General features: G+C 35.5%; 1 protein-coding gene across 5 annotated transcripts in view; it reads right to left on the bottom strand.

The window, feature by feature from the left end:
- Positions 1–23,286, bottom strand: part of ZCWPW2 (zinc finger CW-type and PWWP domain containing 2) — a 147,885-nt gene that overhangs the window by 16,135 nt on the left and 108,464 nt on the right. For all 5 annotated transcript variants that reach the window (XR_014135254.1, XM_081790134.1, XM_081790136.1 and 2 more), the window contains 2 exons: positions 6,955–7,004; positions 5,802–5,869 (listed from right to left, as the gene is read on the bottom strand). Coding sequence is in view for 4 of the 5 variants with exons in the window: in XM_081790134.1 (XP_081646260.1) it covers positions 5,802–5,869; positions 6,955–7,004 (118 nt within the window). In the remaining variant the exon portion in view is untranslated. The remainder of the gene's footprint in view (positions 1–5,801; positions 5,870–6,954; positions 7,005–23,286) is intronic.

Raw genomic sequence — 23,286 nt, 5'->3', positions numbered from 1 at the left:
ACACGTGTACCTAAATAAATGAGAGTGACTATGTTCTGATAAAACCTTATTTACAAAAACTAGTGGCCTGTGGGCCAGTTTGCCATGCCTACAATAAACTATTAAAACTACTGTTTAAAAGGAGAGACGATGTAATTAAGCGGTCAGGCTAAACACAGGCTAGTCTACTCCTAATCCGAATAACAACACATCTTAATTGCCTAATATATGTATTATATATGTGTGTGTCTATATACATACACACACACACACACACACACACACACACATATATATTTAAATACCACACTTACAAAATTTGTGTGTGTGTGTACTACTGTGACATGAATTCACTGAATTTGCGGACATAAAATAATATCCCCACAAAAGAAATGAACTCCTATTAAATAACTCTATAGACTCAACTACTGATTAATAACATGCAGTTGGATTTCTGACTTAAATAAAATAAACATTTTTGTTTCATATAGACTTGTTGAAGTAAAAATCAAGGAAAGGAAGCCACATGTGGCCTGCTGTCCTGCACAACAGACAGAGGGAGCATCTGAGAAGTCGTTCCAAAGGCAACATGATTCAAAGCGAAAGGCCATGAATACACACCCCATTATTTTCCACTCGGGTGACAAAAACTGGACATAGTACCCTCTATTATCCACCATTCTTTGGCAGGACACCAAAAATCCCACTACGTAGAACATCTAAAAGTTCACGGAACACGAAAACAGACCCACACAGGACATATGCTTTGGAGCTAACCTATTATCAGTGAATATGCAAGCAGGGCATTCTCAGCATTAACATTCAGTTTTAATCTAATTGTTGGACATATTTAAAATTCTTCTAACTAATTATGTTTAGGAAGATTGCACATGCATATGCATCCCTTTATGTGTGTGTGTGTGAACACACACACACACAGAAGTATCCTTGTAAACTAAGCATGTTTAAAGGTAAAAAACAGAAATTATCAATGTGAAAAGTCTCATGCACTGTTTCCTCCAGTTCAAAAGAATCCATGTTTTATTAGAATCTTCTTTGTTGGTAATTTCCTCTTATCTAGTACTTGTAAGAAAGAAAGTTTAAAATTCTGCTAGAACGTTATTAAATAATAGTGTCAAATAAAGTCATGGGAGGTTATGAAATAGAAAATTTTCCCTCTCTTGGTTGTCACTACAGTATTAAAAAACAATTTTTAGTTAACATTTTTCACTTCACAGTTTTGTCTACAAAAATAATTTTTCTGTCAGTACTTATCACTTGCCCCAAGTACTTTTTTATTCAGTCAACAAATATCAATTATGTGCCTACAAAGGGCAAGGGACTCAAGAGTAGGCATTGACCAACGAGCCTTCCTGGCCATCATCTCTTCCTAGCCAATCTCAGGTTTTCTCTATGGAAGACTTCTTTCCAAACAGTTTGAAAGTAGCTTTCTGATAAGCCATTTGCACACCTTAGAATCAGTTCCTATGTTTAAAAACAAAACAAAAACTGTAGCTGACATGTTAGTTGTGTCCACATAGATATGTGTTCTGTGGTAATTGGTAAAGCGTAAGAACACAGAGTTTTAATTATTACATTCTAAAACAATGCTATTCAAAATTTGATGGGCATAAGAATCACTGGGAGAATTTACTAAAAAAATACATGAATGCAACCCATGTTTACCGCATCAGGATTTTCTAGAGGAATGTACATTTTTATTGAAGCTATTTTGTTTAATGAATTGACTTCTCTTTATGATAGATTTCTTACTAGTAACCTGTTACTGAACAGACAACTACTTGTGGTTATCTTCAGACTGATTCTCCAGTCCCACTTACAGATGTTGTGTTTTCCTACTTTATATTCTGAGTCTATGGAAATTGATGCTGACATTTAATGCACTGTTGAGAAGATGAATTTTGAGCTATGCTGTAAAGGAAAAATGGACACAAACATCTTTATATTTCTAAGGCTAGGCTAAAATACAATCAATTTATGATAATGAATGTCATTGCCAAATGGCATTGTAGGCTCTCTGTTTTCAAGTGATCTGGAAAAATATGTACACTGCCTTCTGCTCAAAGGGTAGACAAAGTAATGGATGACTTCATAAATCAACTAGGGTTCATAACACCAACTTGATTGATGTCAAATTCTGCTTCCAGAGCAATGGGAGGTTTGCTTTTCTAAATAGGTATTTCTATATTGTAAACTGACAGAATTCAAAAATAATTCTCAAGAAATAGCAGTTACCGTAATGTACAAACTAGGTTATCAAAATTGGCCAATGATATCCTCCAAAGATAGAGGCAGAATGAATGCCTTTGCTGATTGCATGACCAATCATCTTCTATCAATAGTGATTATCCTGTGGTTTCCCTGACTTGTTTCAATTTGCTGTTTAGAGTAAAGTGGTAGCATTACAGTTATTCCATCACTCAGAAAAAGTTTTTTTAAAAAAGGTAAGAAAAATATATCTCTTATACTGAAGTCCATACCTGGATTTTAAAAATGAAATTTTATAAAATAATCTGTGTAGTTTTTCCATTCCTGATAAGAAATAGCTTACTGTTTGTCTCTTAAATAAATCAGTCACTATTTTAAAAGCCTTCAAGGTATACTTATGGGGTTTTATCCAATCTGTATTTTTTCTACTAAATGTTTAAAGAAGCTGTTTATTTCCTTATATACCCCAAAGCTGGTATGGAAAAATATCATCTGAAATAAATTTGCAGGGTCATTTCAATATTGAAATTTTGAAAGCATTCTTACAGAAGGAGGCTGAGGAGGAGGAAAAAGTACTTGGTTTTGTTTGGTTATTAAATAACCACAAACACTCCTCTTGTGTGCTTACAATTTAAATGTAGAGACGAGTACAATACAAGTTAGAATGTAATGAAGAAGAGAGCACCATTCCTGGAGACACAAACAGAAATAGGAGGCAAGGAGCTTTCTAGGAAAGGGGCATGTGGGCCAACCCCACCTTTTACCCTAGAGGCTAAAGCTGACTCCAAACCAAGAGCAGGTGGGCAAAGTTTGTCCTGAGCAGCAAAAAATCACCTGTCTCCCCGTCCCCCTTCTACCCCCCAGCCCCAGCCCCTAAGGTCTTCATGCTCCCCTGGGGCTCACCCCATGATCCAGACCTTTCCTGGATTAACCATCTTTTTCCATGTTTATCTATCTCAGGTGGCTGATGAACACATCCTTTGCTAATTTGATAATGAGTGTCATAGATTATCAGTTGGTCTGGGGTAATCTGCCAATCTCTTTTTAAACTTTTATAGACTGTTTACTACCCAAGAATAAAGGAGGTATTTTCTAACAAAAAACAGTGATACAACAAAACAAATGACTAAAACCAAAAGACCAAAAGAAATCAAAACCAATTCATTAAGGGGGATACAAAGGGCAATAATGAGATTTTAAAAGTGCCTAGGTCAACTACCAGTACTGTGCCCAACCCCCCTGTATTTCGCTTTAAGTTTCCTGATACTCAAAGCAACCAAGGAAACAGCTGCACACTTTGATTAATTTTAAGAAGATATGTGACAAGAGCACCTGGGTGGCTCAGTTGGTTAAGCCTCCAACTTCCGCTCAGGTCATTATCTTACGGCTCCTGGATTCAAGCCCTGCACTGGGCTCTGTGCTGACAGCTCAGAGCCTGGAGCCTACTTCGGATTCTGTCTCCCTCTCTCTCTGTCCCTCCCTCACTCTTACTCTGTCTCTCTCTCTCTCAAAATAAATAAACATTAAAAAAAGGAAGATAGTGACTGAGAAAAACCATATAACCTCTTAAGTGCCTTAGTTTCCCCATTGATAAAATGGGGGATATAATAATATCTAACTGTTTATCTTATATAGCTCTTGTGAGGGCTAAATAAACTAATATATACACAGTGTTTAGAACAGTGAAGACACAGAGTAATTGGTACAGGTGTTGGTATTATTAGTTCATCATCATAGATGAATTTTCTTGTCCCTAAACACTGAAAAAAAAAAGAGTTATAGGGACAATACAAATATAGTACATAATATTCCTGGTACTAATTTTCCCCAAAACACAGATATGCTCCACAAGTAGTTATTTCTTAGATTAAATCTATATAGCCATGGGCTACAGTTTAAAATATTTAATGATTTCTATTAATTTTCTATTAATTTCTATTCAATTTTTTCTATTAATTTCCAGAAATTCTCTCCTTGTTGGATAAGAGGGCTTCTACTGCATGTCTTTATTACAGATGAAGCAACTGATACTTGGACAGGTAAAGTAGCACTTAGTTAGCTCTCCTCCTGATCTCTAACTAAAGGACAGAGAAAAGAAATGGGTAGAGCTTAAAAACTAGAAAGGAACAGCAAATCTGGGTAGTAGGCTGCTGGGAGACTTTAGCACTTGGGAGTGTAAGGAAAGTGGCTCCAAAAAGTGGGGCAGACATTCAAGAAGACGACGGTAGAATTTTCACTTGATCAAGGACTGATCCTATCTCAGGCTAAGAAGAAAAGGAGTGATATCAGAGACTTAGATCACGGGATCCATGGAAATATGAGTAGGGGTAAAAAAACTGAGGAGGGTTAATTTACTGAAGAAGAACCACTCTTTCCAGAAGTAGTCAGCTCTTGCAAAGAGCACAGTAAACTAGATATTTCTGTTTTTTAGTTGTTCAAAACGTGAAGAAGGAGTAAGACACAGATCAGGTTCACGGTCTGAACAATTAACTACTGAGACTTGAGAGCCATTCAGAATGTGAGACTCCTAAAAGGGTATCAGTGGATATCCATGGAGATGTATTCACCCATTTACACAGAAGAGTGATTTCCAGTCAATGGAGTCATGGCCGTGATGTCCTGGGATTTCTTCCAAGGTAGCCCATTTGAGTCAGAGGGGGAAAGGATCCCAGCATTGGAGCCTTCAGCTGCAGTGCCAAGGTCTCCTAGTGGGAACTCAGTCCAGGGATGAGCAGACTTTTGCCTTTCCACAGCAATATCTGAACTAATCATGGGAGGCAAAGGGACAACTTGGCCAAGAAAAGGCACCTGAGTTAGCAGGAAAGCAGCAGTGGAATACATTTAAGAAGAGATAGAAACAACAGAATTTTGTGGTGGTTTAGGACAGGAACAAAAGGATTTAAAAAAAAAAAAATAACCACTCTGTCCTTCTTCTGACTGCTTTCCTTTCTTTTGATAAGACTAAAAATGAATGGCTGATTTAGCCATTTGAAAGGCAGTGCCATAGGACCTGGGGGTGGCCACAAAGGAGAGGGAATATGGTGCGGGTAACTTCTTGGGGTTTAATGGGCTTTGAAACCTCTGCATGGCTGCCAAAGTTCCATCTTGCAAATAAGCATTTGCCTACTTTTCAAGACTAACAAAAATGAAGGAAGAGTAAAGTGGTTTTGAAAACTTAAACTTTCTCCCCACATTCGCCCTACCGTGTTCTAATACCAATGGCAATTAATTCAGCTGGAAGCCCCAAGCTGCTGCTTTTCTTCTTTCTCTCCCATTGGCACCCCTAGGCCCCCAATAATTTTGGAATGGGGAGGTCTGGATTTTAATGTATTGATGTAGGTATTTCCTCCCACAACTGCTGGTGCTTTATTTTTAAAAGAAATTAAATACATGACAGAGCCGAATTTAATGCAAGAGAATAGAAACCCAAAGACAACCCAAATACCTAGTATGAAAATTAATACCAAAATGACTCACTAAGAGTTCTGTTATATGTATATATGTACAACATTTTTTTTCTTCAAAGAACAACAACCACATTCGGTAGAATTAGAGGTATATAAGAACCAGAAGCAGGACAGGCCTTCACATACCCACATTTTCCTTTGACATGGCGTCATCTGAACAAACATTTTCGAAAGAGTATTTTAAAATAGGTTTCCTAGAAAAAGGATTTGACAGAATTAGTTTCAAAAGATTAATCACGTACATTTAAATGGCCATTTACGTATATTCATTGATCACTGTAAATTATGAATATATTTCTTTATCTTGAGGTAATTTTCCTTGGTTTTTTAATACAGTAAGGCAGCATGATGCAGTGAAAAACCAAAGGGGAATAATATTGATCTGAGCCCTCACTAGGTGAAAAGCACTAATGATCTACCAAGTACCTTACATAGGCTTTTTTATGTAATTCTCGCCCCGAAAACCTACTAAGTAATTGCTGCTCTCATTTTATAAAGAAACTGAGGCTCTGCAAAATTGAGAAATTTGACGATGTAGGTAATGGTTGAACATGACAGGGCTAAATTCTTTCAGACTGCAAAATCCATGCTTTTTCCACTACCTGTGTCACTGATTTAGAGTTAGAAAACATTTGTTCTAATGTATTTTCTCTAACCATAAGATCTTGAGAAAGCCACTTAATTTCTCTAAGTCATAAAGTTTTCATGTTTAAATAGAGATGATTATAACATACCCCCTACCTATTTGATGAGGTTACTGTGAAATATAACTAAGATAAGGCAGTAAGTCTTTTTAAAAAAAGGTAATTACTCATCCTCTGAAAAAGGACAAAGAATAAGAGGAAGACTGTCATATCAGAGCCAGTATTTGTCTTTGAGCAGGACTACTCTTAATACAGCACTAATTATCATTCATCAAAAAAATAAACTGTATGGTTGGTTCAGTGATAAACACTAAAACTTGTCATTGGTGGCTTATCAATTCATTATAAAGACCTGTTTCTGGTTTGCACTATTTTAAACTAAACACCTGCTTCTCATATGGTTGCTCACATGATATTAATCTTATACTGTTCTGGTTCAACATATTTATATAAACATAAAGCTTTCTCCATACTTCTAAGACTATTACTTATCACCTTAATTCTTTTAGAAAATTTTAATGCTTCCCTAGAGAAAAAGAATCAAGAATCAGGGGTAAATGTCATAATAATTAAATCTATTACACACACTTCAATTTCATCACAATACTTTTCAATTAAAAAAAAAAAACCCATACCTTATCCTTCTTCTAAATTTTGGTTTAGTAGTGTTTCTGGAAACTTGCATCTATCAAATAACAACAAAAGGATGAATTAGTTCAAATGAGACTAGATGAGTTCAGTAAGATAATGAGTCCAAATGGCCCAAGTAATTTAGTCCAGAAGAAAAACTCTGACCTGTAGGTCTCAACCACACCTATAACTCTAAGTCAACCACCTCATTGTCACTACAATTACACCAATCTTCTCAACTTCCAGGAATGATAGACTAATCCAATATGAATTCCCATCTCCCATATCTACTTCCCTTCCTCACTTCACAGACACATAATAATACAAAGTAAAACAATCTTTACATTTTTATACATGAACGACCTTTTAAAAAAAAAGAACTATTCAGATGCCAGAAACATGTGGAATGCAAAACTATAGACAGGAACTGACATGGTGAAGGCCTACCAAAAGTGTATACCAGGATAGGGCCCAAAGGGCTTGGGATTTTAATGTCTAAGCAAAGATGAGATGAAGGATGTGGAGAAATTGGAACCTCCCTGCATTGTTGAAGGGAAGGTGAAATGGTGGAGCCACCCTGGAATATAACTTGATAGTTCTTCAAGATGCTAAATGTAGAATTGCTATGTGATTCAGCAATTCCATTCCTAGGTATGTACCCAAAAGAAACAAAACTATTATGTCCATACAAGAAAATGTATATAAATGTTCACAACATAATTATTCATAATAGTCAAAAAGTAGAAACAACCATCAATGGAGAGATGATATGTGATCTATCCATACGATGGAATATTATTTAACCTTTAAAAACAATGACTAATTATACTGAAAAATACTAAACATGGGTGAATCTTGAAACCATTTTGCTCAGCGAAAAGTGAAAAAAGTCAGACACAAAGACCACATGTTGTAGGATTCCATTTATCCAAAATGTCCATACATAGGCAAATCCATAGAGACAGAGAAAGATTAGTAGTTTCCAGGGACTAGGAAAAGGTGGGAAATGGGCAGTGACTGCCAATGGGTATGAGGTTTTCTTTTAGGGTGATGAAAAAATGTTCTAAAATTATAAAGTGGTCTTGGTTGCAAAACTGTGATTATACTAAAAACCACTGAATTGTATACTTAAAAAGAGTGACTAAATTACATCTCAATAAAGGTATAATTTTTTCAAAAACTTGGTGACATGGAAAAATGGAAAGTAAAGAGATAGAATATATCAATGACTAGCAAAAGGAACCCAATGTAGCACTATTACTGTTACAAGAAAGCATAATCAGAGATTAAAAAAAAGCTATTACCTAATGCAAAAAGAAACAATCCACCTAGAAAGTATAACAGCTCTGACCTGTCTATACATAAAATCTTAGCCTTAAAATATATAAAGCAAAACAGAAAAGAATTACAAGTAGAAACTGATAAATTTACAGTTAAAATGGGATATTTTTATTTACTTCCCATAAAAAACTTATAAAGCAAAAAGATTAGCAAAGAAACAGGAGAATTCAACAATACAAATAATAAGTTGAATCTAATAAACACATATAGAAACTGGCACTGAATAATTAAAGAATACATATTGTTTTCAAGCTTGAAACATTTACAAATTTGACCACCTCTTAGGTCACAAAGGAAGCCTCAAAAATAGTAACCGCTGTTTTAGAGCCATATTCACTGACTAAAATACATTAAGAAATCAAACCCCAAAAGATAAGTGAATAAAATTTGTAATCAATTCATAGATGTAGAAGAATTTATACTGTCCCATAAACCTTTCTGTGATAAGAGTTATGGTCTATGTCATTTAGGTCAGAGTTCTTGTCTCATATTTTAGTTACTGGTATATGTGACTTAGCTTCTCACTAGGTAGTACATTTGTCTCCATGCCATACCCTGCATGCCATAGGTGCAGATAAAGTGTTCGTGGAACAAATGAATGAGTACGTGTTCAGACAGAGATACAATAAACACAAATATCACAAGGAGAATACAGTGTCAGTGTTCCCGTCCATTCTGAACTGTCCTATTTGTCGATTTAGGCTTTTAACGAATTCGTACGATTCACCCTCATTTCCTAAGACAGAACCTCAATGCCACTTTCACCTCTATGTTTGTTACCTTCTTTTATTTGTCTTCTCATTTTTATCTGCTAAAGTGAGCAGTGTCTCAGCCCATTTTGTCTAAATCTTTCATAGTTACACTGATCTTAATTTTACTGATCTTGAATTAAGTATCCACACTGCAAGGGTGGGATTTTTTTTTTTTTTTTAACATACTAAATGTTTAGCAGCTAGCAGAGTGCCATTCATATTGCTATGTTCAAACGCATTAACTATAATGAGATGAAGGTTGAATTTAATAACTCTCAAAACATTATTAAATAGCTTAAATACCTTAAGAAGCATTCAAGGGAAGTTTGTAAAAAAACACTCAGGGAATTCATATTATTATGATGCCAAAAAAATAGGTGTTTTTTTGTGATCTTCAACCTCAAGTTAATATTCAAATATTTTTTCCACCATTTGTGTTATATATATATGAAAGTAAATAAGGTAAAAAGGTATATGGAACTAGATTGTCTAAATCATTGATCTACATCTCTATAAAGACAATGTACAGCTATTATTTTTAACTCATTATTAAGGATCAGCTTAAATTATGTGCATATTTGAGTTTAAAGTGAAAGCGTTGCTACAAGGGGAAAAAAGATTAAGGTAACAAAGTACAAACTATTTCATAGATATTAATAGAAAGAAATACTGTTAAATAGCTACCATAAATCAGGAAGATTTCTGTTAGAGATAATAAATTCCTTCCTACTTTGTTAAATATTCCACAGCAGCCAAAATGAACTAGTCAGTATCACCAAATGTCCTGTGCTTTCCTGCTCCAGGGCTTTGATAAAATATGACGTGATGGAGAAGAACACTAAATTTGGAATGACAGGATCATGATTTGAATTTAATCCCTGGTACTTATTACCTGTATCACTTTTGGTAAGTCACTGACCACTGGAATATCTAGCAAGAGCCTGGTATGAAGTCAACACTTAACAAATATTTTCCAACTAAATGGCTATTCTGCATTTCAGGATATTCTTTTACAACTACTGCTTAAATAAATAAATAAATAAATAACCACCTCAGAGCATTTAGGGGTAAGATGAAATTAAATACCATGCCAGAAAGTATCTAACAGTACTCAACAATTAGTCTATGTTTGATCATTGTTTGTTTAACCTATTAGACTACTCCACTGGATTAGTGTCAGAATTCTATCCTTTTTCCTTAAAGCATATGACAAATGGAACTTATTAGCACTTTGGTATGGTTGGACTTATGGTCCATTCGTTTCCCAAGGTTGCCATAACAAATTACCATGAACTTGGTAAAGCATCAGAAATTGATTTTGTTATAGGGCTGTAGGATAGAAGTATGTCTCTTATGGACAGACTCTTTTGTGTGTGTGTGTGTTTGAAAAAAAAATGTTTATTTATTTTGAGAGAGAGAGAGAGAGAGAGAGAGAATGAGGAGGGGAGGGGCAGAGAGAGAGAGATAGAGAATCCCAAGCAAGCTCCACAGTGTCAGCACAGAGCCCAATATGGAGTTCGATCCCACGAATCAGGAGATCATAACTTGAACTGAAATCAACAGTCAGATGCATAACTGACTGAGCCACCCAGGTGCCCCTGGACAGACCCTTAAGGACAATTTCCTTGGGTTAGGATCCACTTAATTCAGGATGATTTCATATAAAAATCCTTACCTTAATTACATCTGCAATGATCCTTATTCCAAATAAGGTCACATTCTGAGGTTCCTGGTACTTTTGGGGGCTGCTATTCACCCACAAGTAGATACTATAATCTTTATCTATTCCACCCCTTCCACTTCTCTTCCTGTGTTACACTGCTGATTCTCCTACGTCGTCGAGCCCCAGGCTATTCAGAGTCAGGACCACCATGTGAGAATCAGCAACAACTGAGAGTTTGTTAGACATACAAATTCTAATGTCCATCCTAGGCCTACTGTGGGGTCCAGAAATCCATATTTAAAGAAGCTATTCAGATGACTTGTATGCAAACTGGAGTTTTTCAGGCATTAGTCTATCTAGCCCACACCCATCCATACAAATATGTTATATATTGTCATTGATTATAAGGAAACTAAAGCAAGTATTAATTCTTTTCTTGTTAGATCTAAAAAAAAACAAGAGACATACATAAAGAGGGCAAATGCCATTTACTGCGAAAAAACGTGTGTGTGTGTGTGTGTGTGTGTGTGTGTGTGTGCATATATATAATGATAATTAGGATTACTGGCTTGAATTGCAAGTGATAGAAGTGCCTCTAATTGCCAAGATCAGATAATCCATAGGAATTGTGTTTACATCAGATTTATATAATCTTCATAAAGTGACTTGACATTGTCCATTTCCTTAAATCACTATTCATCTAAATGAAAATCATTTTATTTTTAAGAACAAGTTTGTTAGCTGTGTTAAATCCGAGAACATAAAATTTTGATTCAGCATTTTATGCTCATAGAAGACATAAATATGTTTTGTAACCTTCCATTGAGAGTAATTATCAGTCAATGATCACTAAAGAGATGCTTACTTTGACAGAATTTCCAAACACGAATCTGTGCCTTGAATAATGTACACAAACTCCTTGTCAAAAGTTATCATATAGAAGGAAATGCCAATATTCTCATTTCCCTTTGGAAAATCTACTGGGAAAGTATGCTTGGAATAAGGATGAAAACCAGTTTTATGCAGCATTGTAAGTGGTGGTTATTACTTAATCTGAGTATCTGGAGAGTACAAATAATAAAGTGAAGTCTTCGGACCTAGATAATGACTGTTTTTTTTAATCTTCTTTGAAGAGGGGGAAAGTTAAATAATCATTTTCTAGCTCTATTTTAAACACGATTTTAATAGAGAGAATACAAATCTAGTGCTTCTTACATAAATGTCAGTCAATTACCATATGCTCCAGTCCAGTCACTCTCACTAGAGTTCAGTATTCCTGCAAGATTTGGACAATATCAGAGATCAGTCCTTGGCAATATGACTTATAAATATCTTGCTGTCCCCTGCACTATCTTTAGCCATGTCTAAGTTCTCACTAAAGTACTGTGGATTTCTCTGCTTTGAGGGGCTTAGCAGAGAAAACACTGGAGTGTGTACTCAAGCAGTGAGCTGAGACACAGGAGAATATTTTCCCTAAAAATAGAAGTTGACCACTAGACCACCTTAAATAGAAGGCATGAAAGACTTTCTATTAACACCTCCCAATCCTGGCTGAGGATACAAGTAACAGCATACTTCAAGAAACTCTATGACTAGCTACTTCACGGACAATTTTTAAAGTCTTGGACTTAATTTTTTTAAATAGTTTTTGACTATCTATAGCAGGGATATAACATATAAATTCACTATGGTTTTTAAAAAAATAGGAAAGATTTCAATTATATCTATAAAGAGATTAAGAATACTAAAAGCCAATAAAAACAGGGTGTCTAGAGACTCAAAGACCCCCATGAAAAGCAGCACTTATGTCACAGTTGTTTATCTGATTAAATGGTACCAGTAAATTAGATTATTTCACCTCTATTTTGATATTCTAAGAATCCAAGTCAGTTGCAAGCAATTCCTATTTGCACATAGTTTTTCCTAAAGCAAGAGGAATGTTAGGATAACATAGAGTCTCTAAGGAAGACTTCCCAGAATTGACATACAGGCCTACCTTGAAGATATTATAGGTTCAGTTTTAGACCACCGCAACAAAGTGAATATTGCAATAAAGTGAATCAAATTAATTTTTTGGTTTCCCAGTGCATATAAAAATTATATTTACACCATACTGTAGTCTATTAAGCATACAAGAACATTATGCCTATGAAAACAATGTACATACCTTAATTAAAATACACTTTAGGGACACCTGGGTGTCTTTTAAGCACCCGACTTGGTTTTGGATAATGATCTGACAGTTCATGCGCGAGTCCCACATAGGGGTCTGCGCTGACAGGGTGGAGACTTCTTGGGATTCTCTCTCTCCCTCTCTCTCTGCCCCTCTCCCACTTGCATGTGCACATGCATGCTACCCCCTCTCAAAATAAATAAATAAACATTAAAAAAACACTTTATTGCTAAAAATGCTAATCATCATCTGACTTTTCAGTGAAACCTAATCTTTTTCCTGGTGGAGGGTCTTGCCTCAATGTTGACGGCTGCAGACTGATCACAGTAGTGACTGTTGAAGGCTGAGATGGCTGTGGCAATTTCTTAAAATAAGGCAACAATGAAGTTTGCCACATCAATTGACTCTTCCTTTCACAAACAATTTCTCTGTAGTATGTGATGCTGTTTGACAGCATTTTACCCATAACGGAACTTTCAAAATTGGAGTCAATCCTCTCAAACCCTGCCACTGCTTTATCAGCTACATTTATGTACTATTCTAAATCCTCTGTCATCATTTCAACAATCTTCACAGCATCTATGCCAGGAGTAGATTCCATCTCAAGAAACCAGTTTCTCTGCTCATCCATAACAAGCAACTCCTCAGTTGTTCAAGCTTTATCATGAGATTACAGCAATTCAGTCCCACCTTCAGGCTCCACTTCTAATTCTAGTTCTTTTGCTATTTCCACTATATCTGCAGTGACTTTCCCCAGTGAGGTCTTGAATAACTCAGTGTCACCCATGAGGATTATAATCAACTTCTTCCAAACTCCTGTTAATGTTGATATTTTGACCTCTTCCCATAAATCACAAATGTTCTTAATGACATTTAGAATAGTAAATCTTTCCCAAAAGGTTTTCAATTTACTTTGCCCAGATCCATCAGAGGAATCACCCTCTATGGCAACGATAGCCTTTTGAAATGTATATCTTAAATAATAAGACTTGAAAGTTGAAATTACTCCTTGACCCATGGGCTACAGAACGGATGTTGAATTAGCAGGCATGAAATCAACATTACTGTCATCGTACATCTCCATTATAGATCTTGGGTGACTATATGCATTGTCAATGAGCAGTAATATTTTAAAAGGAATCATTTTTTTCTGAGCAGTAGGTCTCAACAGTGGGCTTCAAATATTCAGTAAAACATATTGTAAATAGATGTGCTGTCATCCAGGCTTTGTTGTTCCATTTATAGAGCACAGGCAGAGCAGATAATTTAGCATAATTCTTAAGGGCCCTAGAATTTTTAGACTGGTAAGTGAACATAGGCTTCAACTGAAAGCCACCAGGTGCAATAGCCCCTAAGAAGAGAGTCAGCCTACCTTTGAAGGTTTGAAGCCAGGCACTGACCTCTCTCCAGCTATGAAAGTCCTAGATGGCATCTTCTTCCACTATATATAAGGCTATTTCATCTATAGCGAAAATCAGTTGCTTAATGGAGCCGCCTTCAAAAATTATGCTAGCTAGATCTTCTAGATAACTTGCTATGGCTTCTACATTAGCACTTACTGCTTTACCTTGCAATTTTATGTTATAAAGATACCTTCTTTCCTTCAACCTTATGAACCAATCTCTGCTAGTTTCAACTGTTTCCTCTATAGCTTCCTCACCTCTCCAGCCTTTGTAGAATTGAAGACAGGGCCTGGATTAGGCTTTGGCTTAAGGGAATGTTATGATTGGTTTGATCTTCTATCCAGAGCACTAAACTTTCTACGTATCAGCAATAAGACTGTTTTATTTTCTTATCATTCATGTGTTCACTAGAGTAGCATTTTGATTTCCTTCAAAAACTCTTCCTTTGCATTCACAACTTGGCTGTTTGGTATAAGAGGCCAAACCTTCAGCCTGTCTCAGCTTTTGACAGGCCTTTCTCATTAAGCTGAATCATTTGTAGCTTTGGATTTAAGGTGAGAGACCTGTAATTCTACCTTTCACTTGAACACTGAGAGGCCACGATAGGGCTATTAACTGGCCTAATTTCAATACTGTGCGTTTCAGGGAACAGGGAGGCCCAAGGACAGGGATGGTAGACAAAGAGGGTAATGGATGGTCATTGGAGCAGTCAGAACACGTTTATCAATTAAGTTTACTGTCTTACCCAGGCATGATTTCTGACACCCCAAAACAATTACAATAGTAACATCAAAGGTCACTGAACACAGATCAGCGTCACAAATATAATAATAATGAAAAAGTTTAAATATTGCAAGGATTACCGAAATGTGACACAGAGATAGGCAGAGAACAAATGCTGTTGGCAAATTGGAGCCAACACACTTACTCAATGCAAGGTTGCCACAAATCTTCAATTTGTTAAAAAACACAACATCTGTGATGTGCAATAGAAAAAAGTGCAATGAAATGAGGTATGCCTGCATTTCAATTAAATGCTAAAAAAGCTGATGCGTGAGAGCATCCAATGTTATAGTACCCATATTACACCTTTGTTCTGGATAAAAGAATGAACATTGAGAGCTTCATTATCTGTTTCTTTGCTCCATCGGCTTGAGTGGTCAAGATAACCAGCCTGATTATTTGACCCACGGACACTGTCAAATCTTCTGAGCCTTTATCCTCAGCATTGCGCAAAAGAAGATGATCTCTCTTCTATGTTGGAATACATAGACTCTACACAAGAGCATAATTAAAAAAATATATTCTTTAAGAAATTTTGTCTAGATCCAAGTCTTTAAATCAACTCTCTGAGGATTTCAGAAGTTGAAATGGAAGACATTCTTGCACTTACATTCATGGGAGGGCATGGAGGATATATCTCCCTTTAATCTGTATGACTATGTATGTCCCCACTATGTAGGGGGCATACAGATTTAAGATGTGTGCCTAATATATGTATTTCATGATACAGCAAATTATTTTGGGATCAAAGTGAAGGTATTAAATACACAAGCAAAAAGAAAGATAAATATCATTTCAAAGTCATTATAATTTTAAGGGATTAAAAGGTAATAATTTATAGGTCTTCAAGAAGGCAAGAGGGTTGCATTGTCTAATATAAATGAAAAGTTGGAAGGCTTGTTGGAAGAAGCCAAATGTTTATAAATTTGAAATTACAGATGAATTCTAATACGTTATGAGTCAATTCTCCTAATTTTCACTGACATTTTATTTTTTCCAATGATAACTCTTTCCCTTTGCAAATAGAAAAACAGTAGTTATTACTATTAGGCATAGAAAGATCATTTAATATCTAATGCAATACCTACAGTCCATAAAATACAAACTCATTATTCAAATTCCTATTATACATTAAATCAATAACCACTCTCTATTTATTACTAACATTGTTTTTGGTTTTAATGGAATGGGATAAGGAAGGTGATGGCGGATGAGACATATTCCAAGCTTTAGAAGAAAAACAGATTCATCTTGTATATAGGTTGATGTTGGAGACGTGACCGATGGGTCTCTGAATCAGAAAGAAAAGATAATACTTGTAATGAATATAATCAGCAAAATAAGTGGAAGAAAGCTGCATAACATAACCTTTAGTTCCAAATAACAAAAAGGACAATACCTAGAAACTTCATGTGATAACCAGGACTCAACATGAAGAGATTTTTGTTCTTAACAAAAGAGCAATCACATTTTGTAGAATTATCTCTATTGCCTTCTGGCTCAACATTAAAATATAGAGTAGAAAACAGAGAGAGTAATAGTTGAAAAGTTTCGAATTTTTTTAAGTATGTAAGAACTCAAATTCCAAGTGAATTAATATTTTGAGTGAATGTTTCAATGGGTATTATGTATACAGAAGCAAAAACTATTCTGTTCAACACTTCTATTATTTTAGTGTCAACATTCAAAAATGATACTTTTTGTTTGTTTTCAGTAATTGGGACAAAAACAATTCTTAAAAGAGAGAAAATTATTGATAAACATAAATTTCTGTTTACCAAGTACCACATCTGCGTAACAAACCTTGAATTTTCTCAGATAATCACTGCACTGGAAAAATTACTGGTTTAAGAAGGCATCACCAATATTCCTCTCCACTTGCACCTTCTACAGCACCCCTGAGAACTACAACCCCAACAACAACAGGCAGCCCAACAGCCCTGAGATGGTCAAGATGCCTTGAATAGCCAGCTGCTAGCCAACACATCTTCCACAGCAAGCAAGCCCCGTGAACTTGGAGAATAGCATGCATGACCTTCACACTAGGACACTGTTGCTTCATCTCCAGGGAAGATAAGGCACATTTCCCCCCTACCCCCCAACTCCCACTGACCATCTTATTGGAATGACAAGGAGACAAATTTGGCTAAAGTCAGATCCATGGACTGAAAGTCAAAGCAAAGAAAGAGTTAGGCAACTGGCCTATCTATGGAAAGGTGAACGACACCCACAAAGAATCCAAAAGGAAACCAAATGAGTTTTGAATTCTGACTGTGACTCTTCCCAAGGGGTTCTTCTGCTTACTATTCTTTTCAGAGATTTCTCTCTGCCTGGGGCTAGAAGCCAGCAGTAAGGATCTATTATAATATTTATCTTTGGGGAAAGATGCATATAAAGCTAGTGAATCAAGTGAGTTGCAGTACATGAATTCCATATTAACAGCAAGCTTATTAATTAACACAAATATTTAGACATCTAGTCATAAAATATAAGCAACTTATACTGTAACTGGGCTAATGAAAATTTCCTGCTTTAGTATAAAGAATTTTTGCAATAATTTTAGGGGAAAATATTTTTTTCATCAGAAAATATAATAGCCTAATTTCCTCATACAGAAATGTATAAATCAAGAGAGTGATCATTAATTTTGTCTTTCAAAGTGTTACAAGTTAAAGTCTTGGCATTAATAAAAGCAAAGTGTTAGGACAAAAAGATACCCATACATGCACATTATAATCTCTGTATATAAGCCAAATTAGAAAGCCAAATGACAAAGAGATCCTTTTCCAATTAGTAACAATATCTGAGATAGCCTTAACTGGAAATATATAAAATTTTACACTAAAAAAAAAACTAAAGAGAAATGAATAGACAGACAGTTATGTTTCTGCATGTGTTTATTTAGTATTATAAACATGTACTTTTTCCCTAAATTAATACAGAGATTTTCTACAATGCCAATCATCATCTCAACAGAATTCTTCTCAGGACTTCACTAAATAACTCTAAAGTTCATTTGTGTGTAGTTGAAGCTATTTAAATTGTGCCTTTATTGGGGCTGCTAAAGGAAAGGTAAGATAGAGTAGGGTGAACTGTTCAGGATTGGCTAGTTTGAATAATTCTGGAGGGCTCTGGCCTATGGGAATGGTCTCCAGTTGCCTGGTACTTGATTCTGGGATGATTTAGGGCAATGGAAATAATGGCTTCATGTTTCAGAGTTTGGTGAGAAGGTGGTTGAGGGATATGGGTTTGGGACTGGTTGGTTTGCCTATGAAAGATGTACCCTTTGCTACCTAAAAGGGGCAGTCCTTCGCCCACTAGAAAGGTTTTTTTAAATGGCAAAACATCATAATATACAGAAAACATGTACATACATACATACACACACGTATACACAGACACAATACAAACTGAAAAAGTAAACAGACAAAAACCAGGAAAACAATTTTTGAAAAATTACAGTCATGAAGGATCACGAATTCACACATTAAAGATAAACAATAATTAAAGCAATTTGAAATCTGTTTTAAGACCAGATAGATTGGGGCGCCTGGGTGGCTCAGTTGGTTGAGGATTTGACTCTTGATCATGGCTCAGGTCATGATCTCACGGCTGGTGATTTCAAACCCTGCCTTGGGCTGTGTGCTGACAATGCAGAGCCTGCTTGGGATGCTCTCTCTTCCTCTCTCTCTGCCCCTTCCCTGCCTGTGCTGGTGTGTGCATGTTCTCTCTCTCTTTCTCTCTCTCTCTCTCAAAACTAAATAAATAAACTTAAAATACAGAGACCAGATAGATGAATAGATATAGAAATAGGTATTTTGACATGTTAAATGTCATGTGTTACTTTATGAAGAAGATATATTATACATTATAAAGAAGATTCAAAACAGTAAAGAAGGGAAAGATTACTTGTTAGTCAATAAATGGTATCGGAGGGACACCTGGGTGGCTCAGGTTAAGCATCCGACTCCTGGTTTTGGCTCAGTACATGATCTCATGGTTTCGTGAGTTCAAGCCATGTGTCGGGCCCTGCGATGACATTATGGAGCCTTCTTGGGATTCTCTCTCTCCCTCTCTCTCTATCCCTTCCCCACTCATACTGTCTCTGTCTCCCTCAAAATAAATAAACTTAAAAAAATTCAATGAATGGTATTGGAATAACTAGCAGTATAGGGGAGGAAAAATGTCTTTTTCCTCTATCTTTCTAAGTTCTCAGTTGGGGCCCCTGTAACAAAAAAATAGATTAACAAGAGAAAAGCATACGGATTTATCTAATTTAAGTTTTATGTGACCTAGGAGCCTTCATTAAGAACATGAAGACCCAAAGAAGCAGTTAAACCTGAGAGTTTTTATGCTACGCTTGAAGAGTGGAAGGTCGTGGGAATATGTGACAGGACAGGAAAGGGTAGGAGCTAATTGCAGTAAACTGTGGGAAGCAGTAAGGCTTATTCCCTCAGATTCCTCTTGGGCTCCCTTTGTCTTCAGAGGCAAGAATGCTCCTTTTCTTCCAGTCTAGGGATGACATCTCACATGAGGCTCTTATAACCTGCTCCAGGGAAAGTCAGAAAATCCTTCCTACACCTGCCATTTCACAAATTCCTTCTGCTTGAAATACTCAATATACCAAGATGCCATATTTGGGGGTGGCATGTCCTGAACCCCATCATTAGCAAGTTGTGTAAAACTTTTACACCCTATTCTCATACCTCATATAAAAATAAATCCATATTCCCATAATAATAGGAAAATGCATAAAGCTATGAAATGCATAAAGGACATACCACTGTGCTTTGCGCTTTACACAAATTGTCAGAGCAGTCTTACTTTGCAATACTTCCATTCTTCCCACTTACCAGGAGGAGACTGAGAGCTTAGAGGTAAGCAGCTAACTTAAGACCACACTGCTAGAAGGTGACAGAGCCAGGATACCTTGACAGTCTACCTCTAGATGTCCTCTTCCTTACTCACTCTACTGCATTAGTATCTATGAAGTCTATGCTAAGTAATAAATAAAAAATCTCAGAAATGTAGATGTGAGCACACCACATACAAATACTTCTGTATTTCCAGGAAAAAAATGACAGAAAAGCAAGCATATATTGAAACTATGACAAAAAATTAATATTTTCATTACTAGTATATAAAATGTTCATCTAGGGGGGCCTGGGTGGCTCAGTCGGTTAAGTGTCTGACTTCAGCTCAGGTCATGATCTCACAGTCTGTGAGTTCGAGCCCCGCGTCAGGCTCTGTGCTGTCAGCCTGCTTCAGATTCTGTGTCTCCCTCTCTCTCTTCCCCTCCCCTGCTCATGCTCTGTCTCTCTCTGTCTCAAAAATAAATAAAAACATTTTAAAAAATTAAAAAATAAAAAATAAATAAAATGTTCATATAAATTAGTAAGAAAATATTAAGAACTCAGACACAATTTACCTCAAGTCAAAGAAATGCAAATTAAAAGAATAAAGTATGATGTACCCTGGCAACAAAATCTTTATGTAATAACACCTGTCGATGACTGTGGCGTTTGCATGCACTGCTGGTGAGACTGAACAACCTGACATGTTCCTATTTATTGTCCTAGGGATCCTTCTACTGGGAATTATCAGAAGGAAACAAAACAGGTGGTGGGAAAGCAAGCAATATTCACAGAGATTTGCATCAAAGTGTGACCAACTGCAATAGGAGAAAGATGAAATGAATCATAACATATTTTAATAAAGGGCAGTCTTTTAAATCATGTCACAAAAGCTCTAAAGTCCTAAAAGAAAAAGTTTTACTATATATAAGCACAGCAAGAGAACTAGAAAAAAACTTAAAAGGAAAACTGAAAAAATGTTTGCAGCATATTAACAAAGTATTAAGGATCAATAACTAAAGAGAGCACCTACAAATCGAGAGAGAGAGAGAGAGAGAGAGAGAGAGAGAGAGAGAGGCCAGCCTATGGAAGAAACGGGCGGGAGTATAAATAGGCAGTTTTCAGAAGAAATATAATGTCCAATAAGTACATTAAACAATGCTCAACTTCATTAAAATAAAAAAAAATAAGTAACAGCAAATGAAAGTAACAATGACATGTTTTTCACCTTTTAAATATTGGCAAATATGTAAAGATTGGTGATATCTAAAGCTGGCAAGAGAGTGAGAAAAGCATTGGTAAGAATATTCAGATATAGCTGTTTTGAAAAGAATTTGACAGTACTTTACTAGAATTTTTAACTTTTATTTGGAAATAATTTTAGAATTGCAGAAAATTGCATATTAGCTCAAAAGAGTTCCCATATATCCTTCACCCTGCTTCCCCTAATGTTAACATTACACACATCATAGTACAATTATCAAAACAAAAAATTAACATTGCTATAAAATTCTTAACTAAATAAAGATCTAATTCAAATTTCATCAGTTTTTCCATTGATGTCCTTTTTTTTGTTTCAGGATCCAACTAGGATCACACATTACGTTTGGTTGTTACGGCCTTTTGTTTCCTTCAATATGTAACAATATTTCAATCTTTCCTTATATATAACCAGATTTTAAACACCCACATCATTTACCCGAGCAATTTCACTTATAGGAATTATTCTGTTGAAATTTGTGCACAAATGTGCAAAAATGGACAAGGATGCTTATTTCCAGATTTTGAAATCCTGAAATGTTAGAGGTGAAGTAACAAGCGGGAAGAAAATGACTTATCCTTTCCACTTTAAACACTTTTGTATTCCTTGGTATTTTTTCCCTAGTATGTATTACGTAAGTTTATAATAAAAATACAATAAAACAAATTATAAAGAAAAAAGACTGTTAATGGCTAGAGTTGGCATGTTAAAGCGGTCTCGATATTCTCTTACACTAATAACAGGACAGTAATTGGTAAAATAATGTTGGGGAATATTTTGGATGGGAGATGTTTAACAATTTGGCAAAATTTAAAATGTGCCTACTCTTTGAACCAGCAAGCCCTCTTCTAGAAATTTTTAGTGTAGAAATACTTACAGAAACATTTAAAGAGGTTTGTATATAATGATGTTGCTGCATTTTTATTTATAATTTTACTAATTGAGAATCAACCTAAATGTCCAAGAGAGTGTTCTACATGAAGACATTTCCATAAAATTATATGCTATGCTACTGGGTAAGACCTGGTAAATCTCTGACTTGAAAAGATGTCCAAAATATATTATTATTATTATTATTTATTTTTTTTTTTAAATATTTATTTATTTTTGAGACAGGGAGACAGAGTGTGAGCAGGGGAGGGGCAGAGAGAGAGGAAGACACAGAATCTGAAGCAGGCTCCAGGCTCTGAGATGTCAGCACAGAGCCCAAAGCAGAGCTCTAACCCATGAACTGTGAGATCCTGACCTGAGCCAAAGTTGGACACTTAACCGACGGAGCCCCCCAGGCGCCCCCACAATATATTATTGAATGAAAAAAGTTTAATTCATTTATGTTAATAAAGTACATATATGTATACATATACATATTTTATTTATTCATAAGCATTTATTTGTGCACATGATACATATATCTATACATGCATAAAGTATATAAAACTATTAACAGTTGCTTTTCTTTTAAAATTGAAATTATAGCTGGGAAAGGGTTTATACCTATTTTTTGTGTTTAAAAAATTTTTTTAAATACTTATTTATTTTTGAGGGAGAGACAGCGCTTGAGTGGGGGAGTGACATAGAGAAAGGGAGACACAGAATCTGAAGCAGGGCTTGAAACTATGAAACATAAGATCATGACCTGAGCTGAAGTCGGACGCTTAAGTGACTAAGCCACCCAGGTGCCCCTATTTTTTGTTTTTTTCACAATGCTATTTCTCTAATTAAAAACAAAACAAAACAAAACAAAACAAAAAACCTCTTAAAAGTATTAAGAATGGTAAAACAACATGAAAAAGATTTGTGATGTAATGCATAAATGAAAACAATAATGGTACATTACTCAATGATTAAAGCCATGCAAATAAACATATGCATATAGAAATAACTGTAAACAAATGCATAAAATTAATTAAAAATTATAATTGAGGGGATGGATTTTGGATGATTTAAAAATTCTGTTCTCCAAATACAATGTTATTATATTACTTCGAAAAAAATTATATTATGATTAAAATGTTGGACTTCCTTTAAAAAAAGACTTACATAATCTTAACTATCTAATAGACTATGATGTTATTATAAGTCTGAAAATTTTAAATATTCTTAAATCC

The sequence above is a fragment of the Panthera onca genome, chromosome C2 (assembly GCF_046562875.1).
Source record: "Panthera onca isolate mPanOnc1 chromosome C2, mPanOnc1 haplotype 2, whole genome shotgun sequence".
NCBI lineage: Eukaryota > Metazoa > Chordata > Mammalia > Carnivora > Felidae > Panthera > Panthera onca.
Note: the sequence above shows the minus strand (reverse complement) of the source record. Positions and strands in the feature narration are given on the sequence as shown.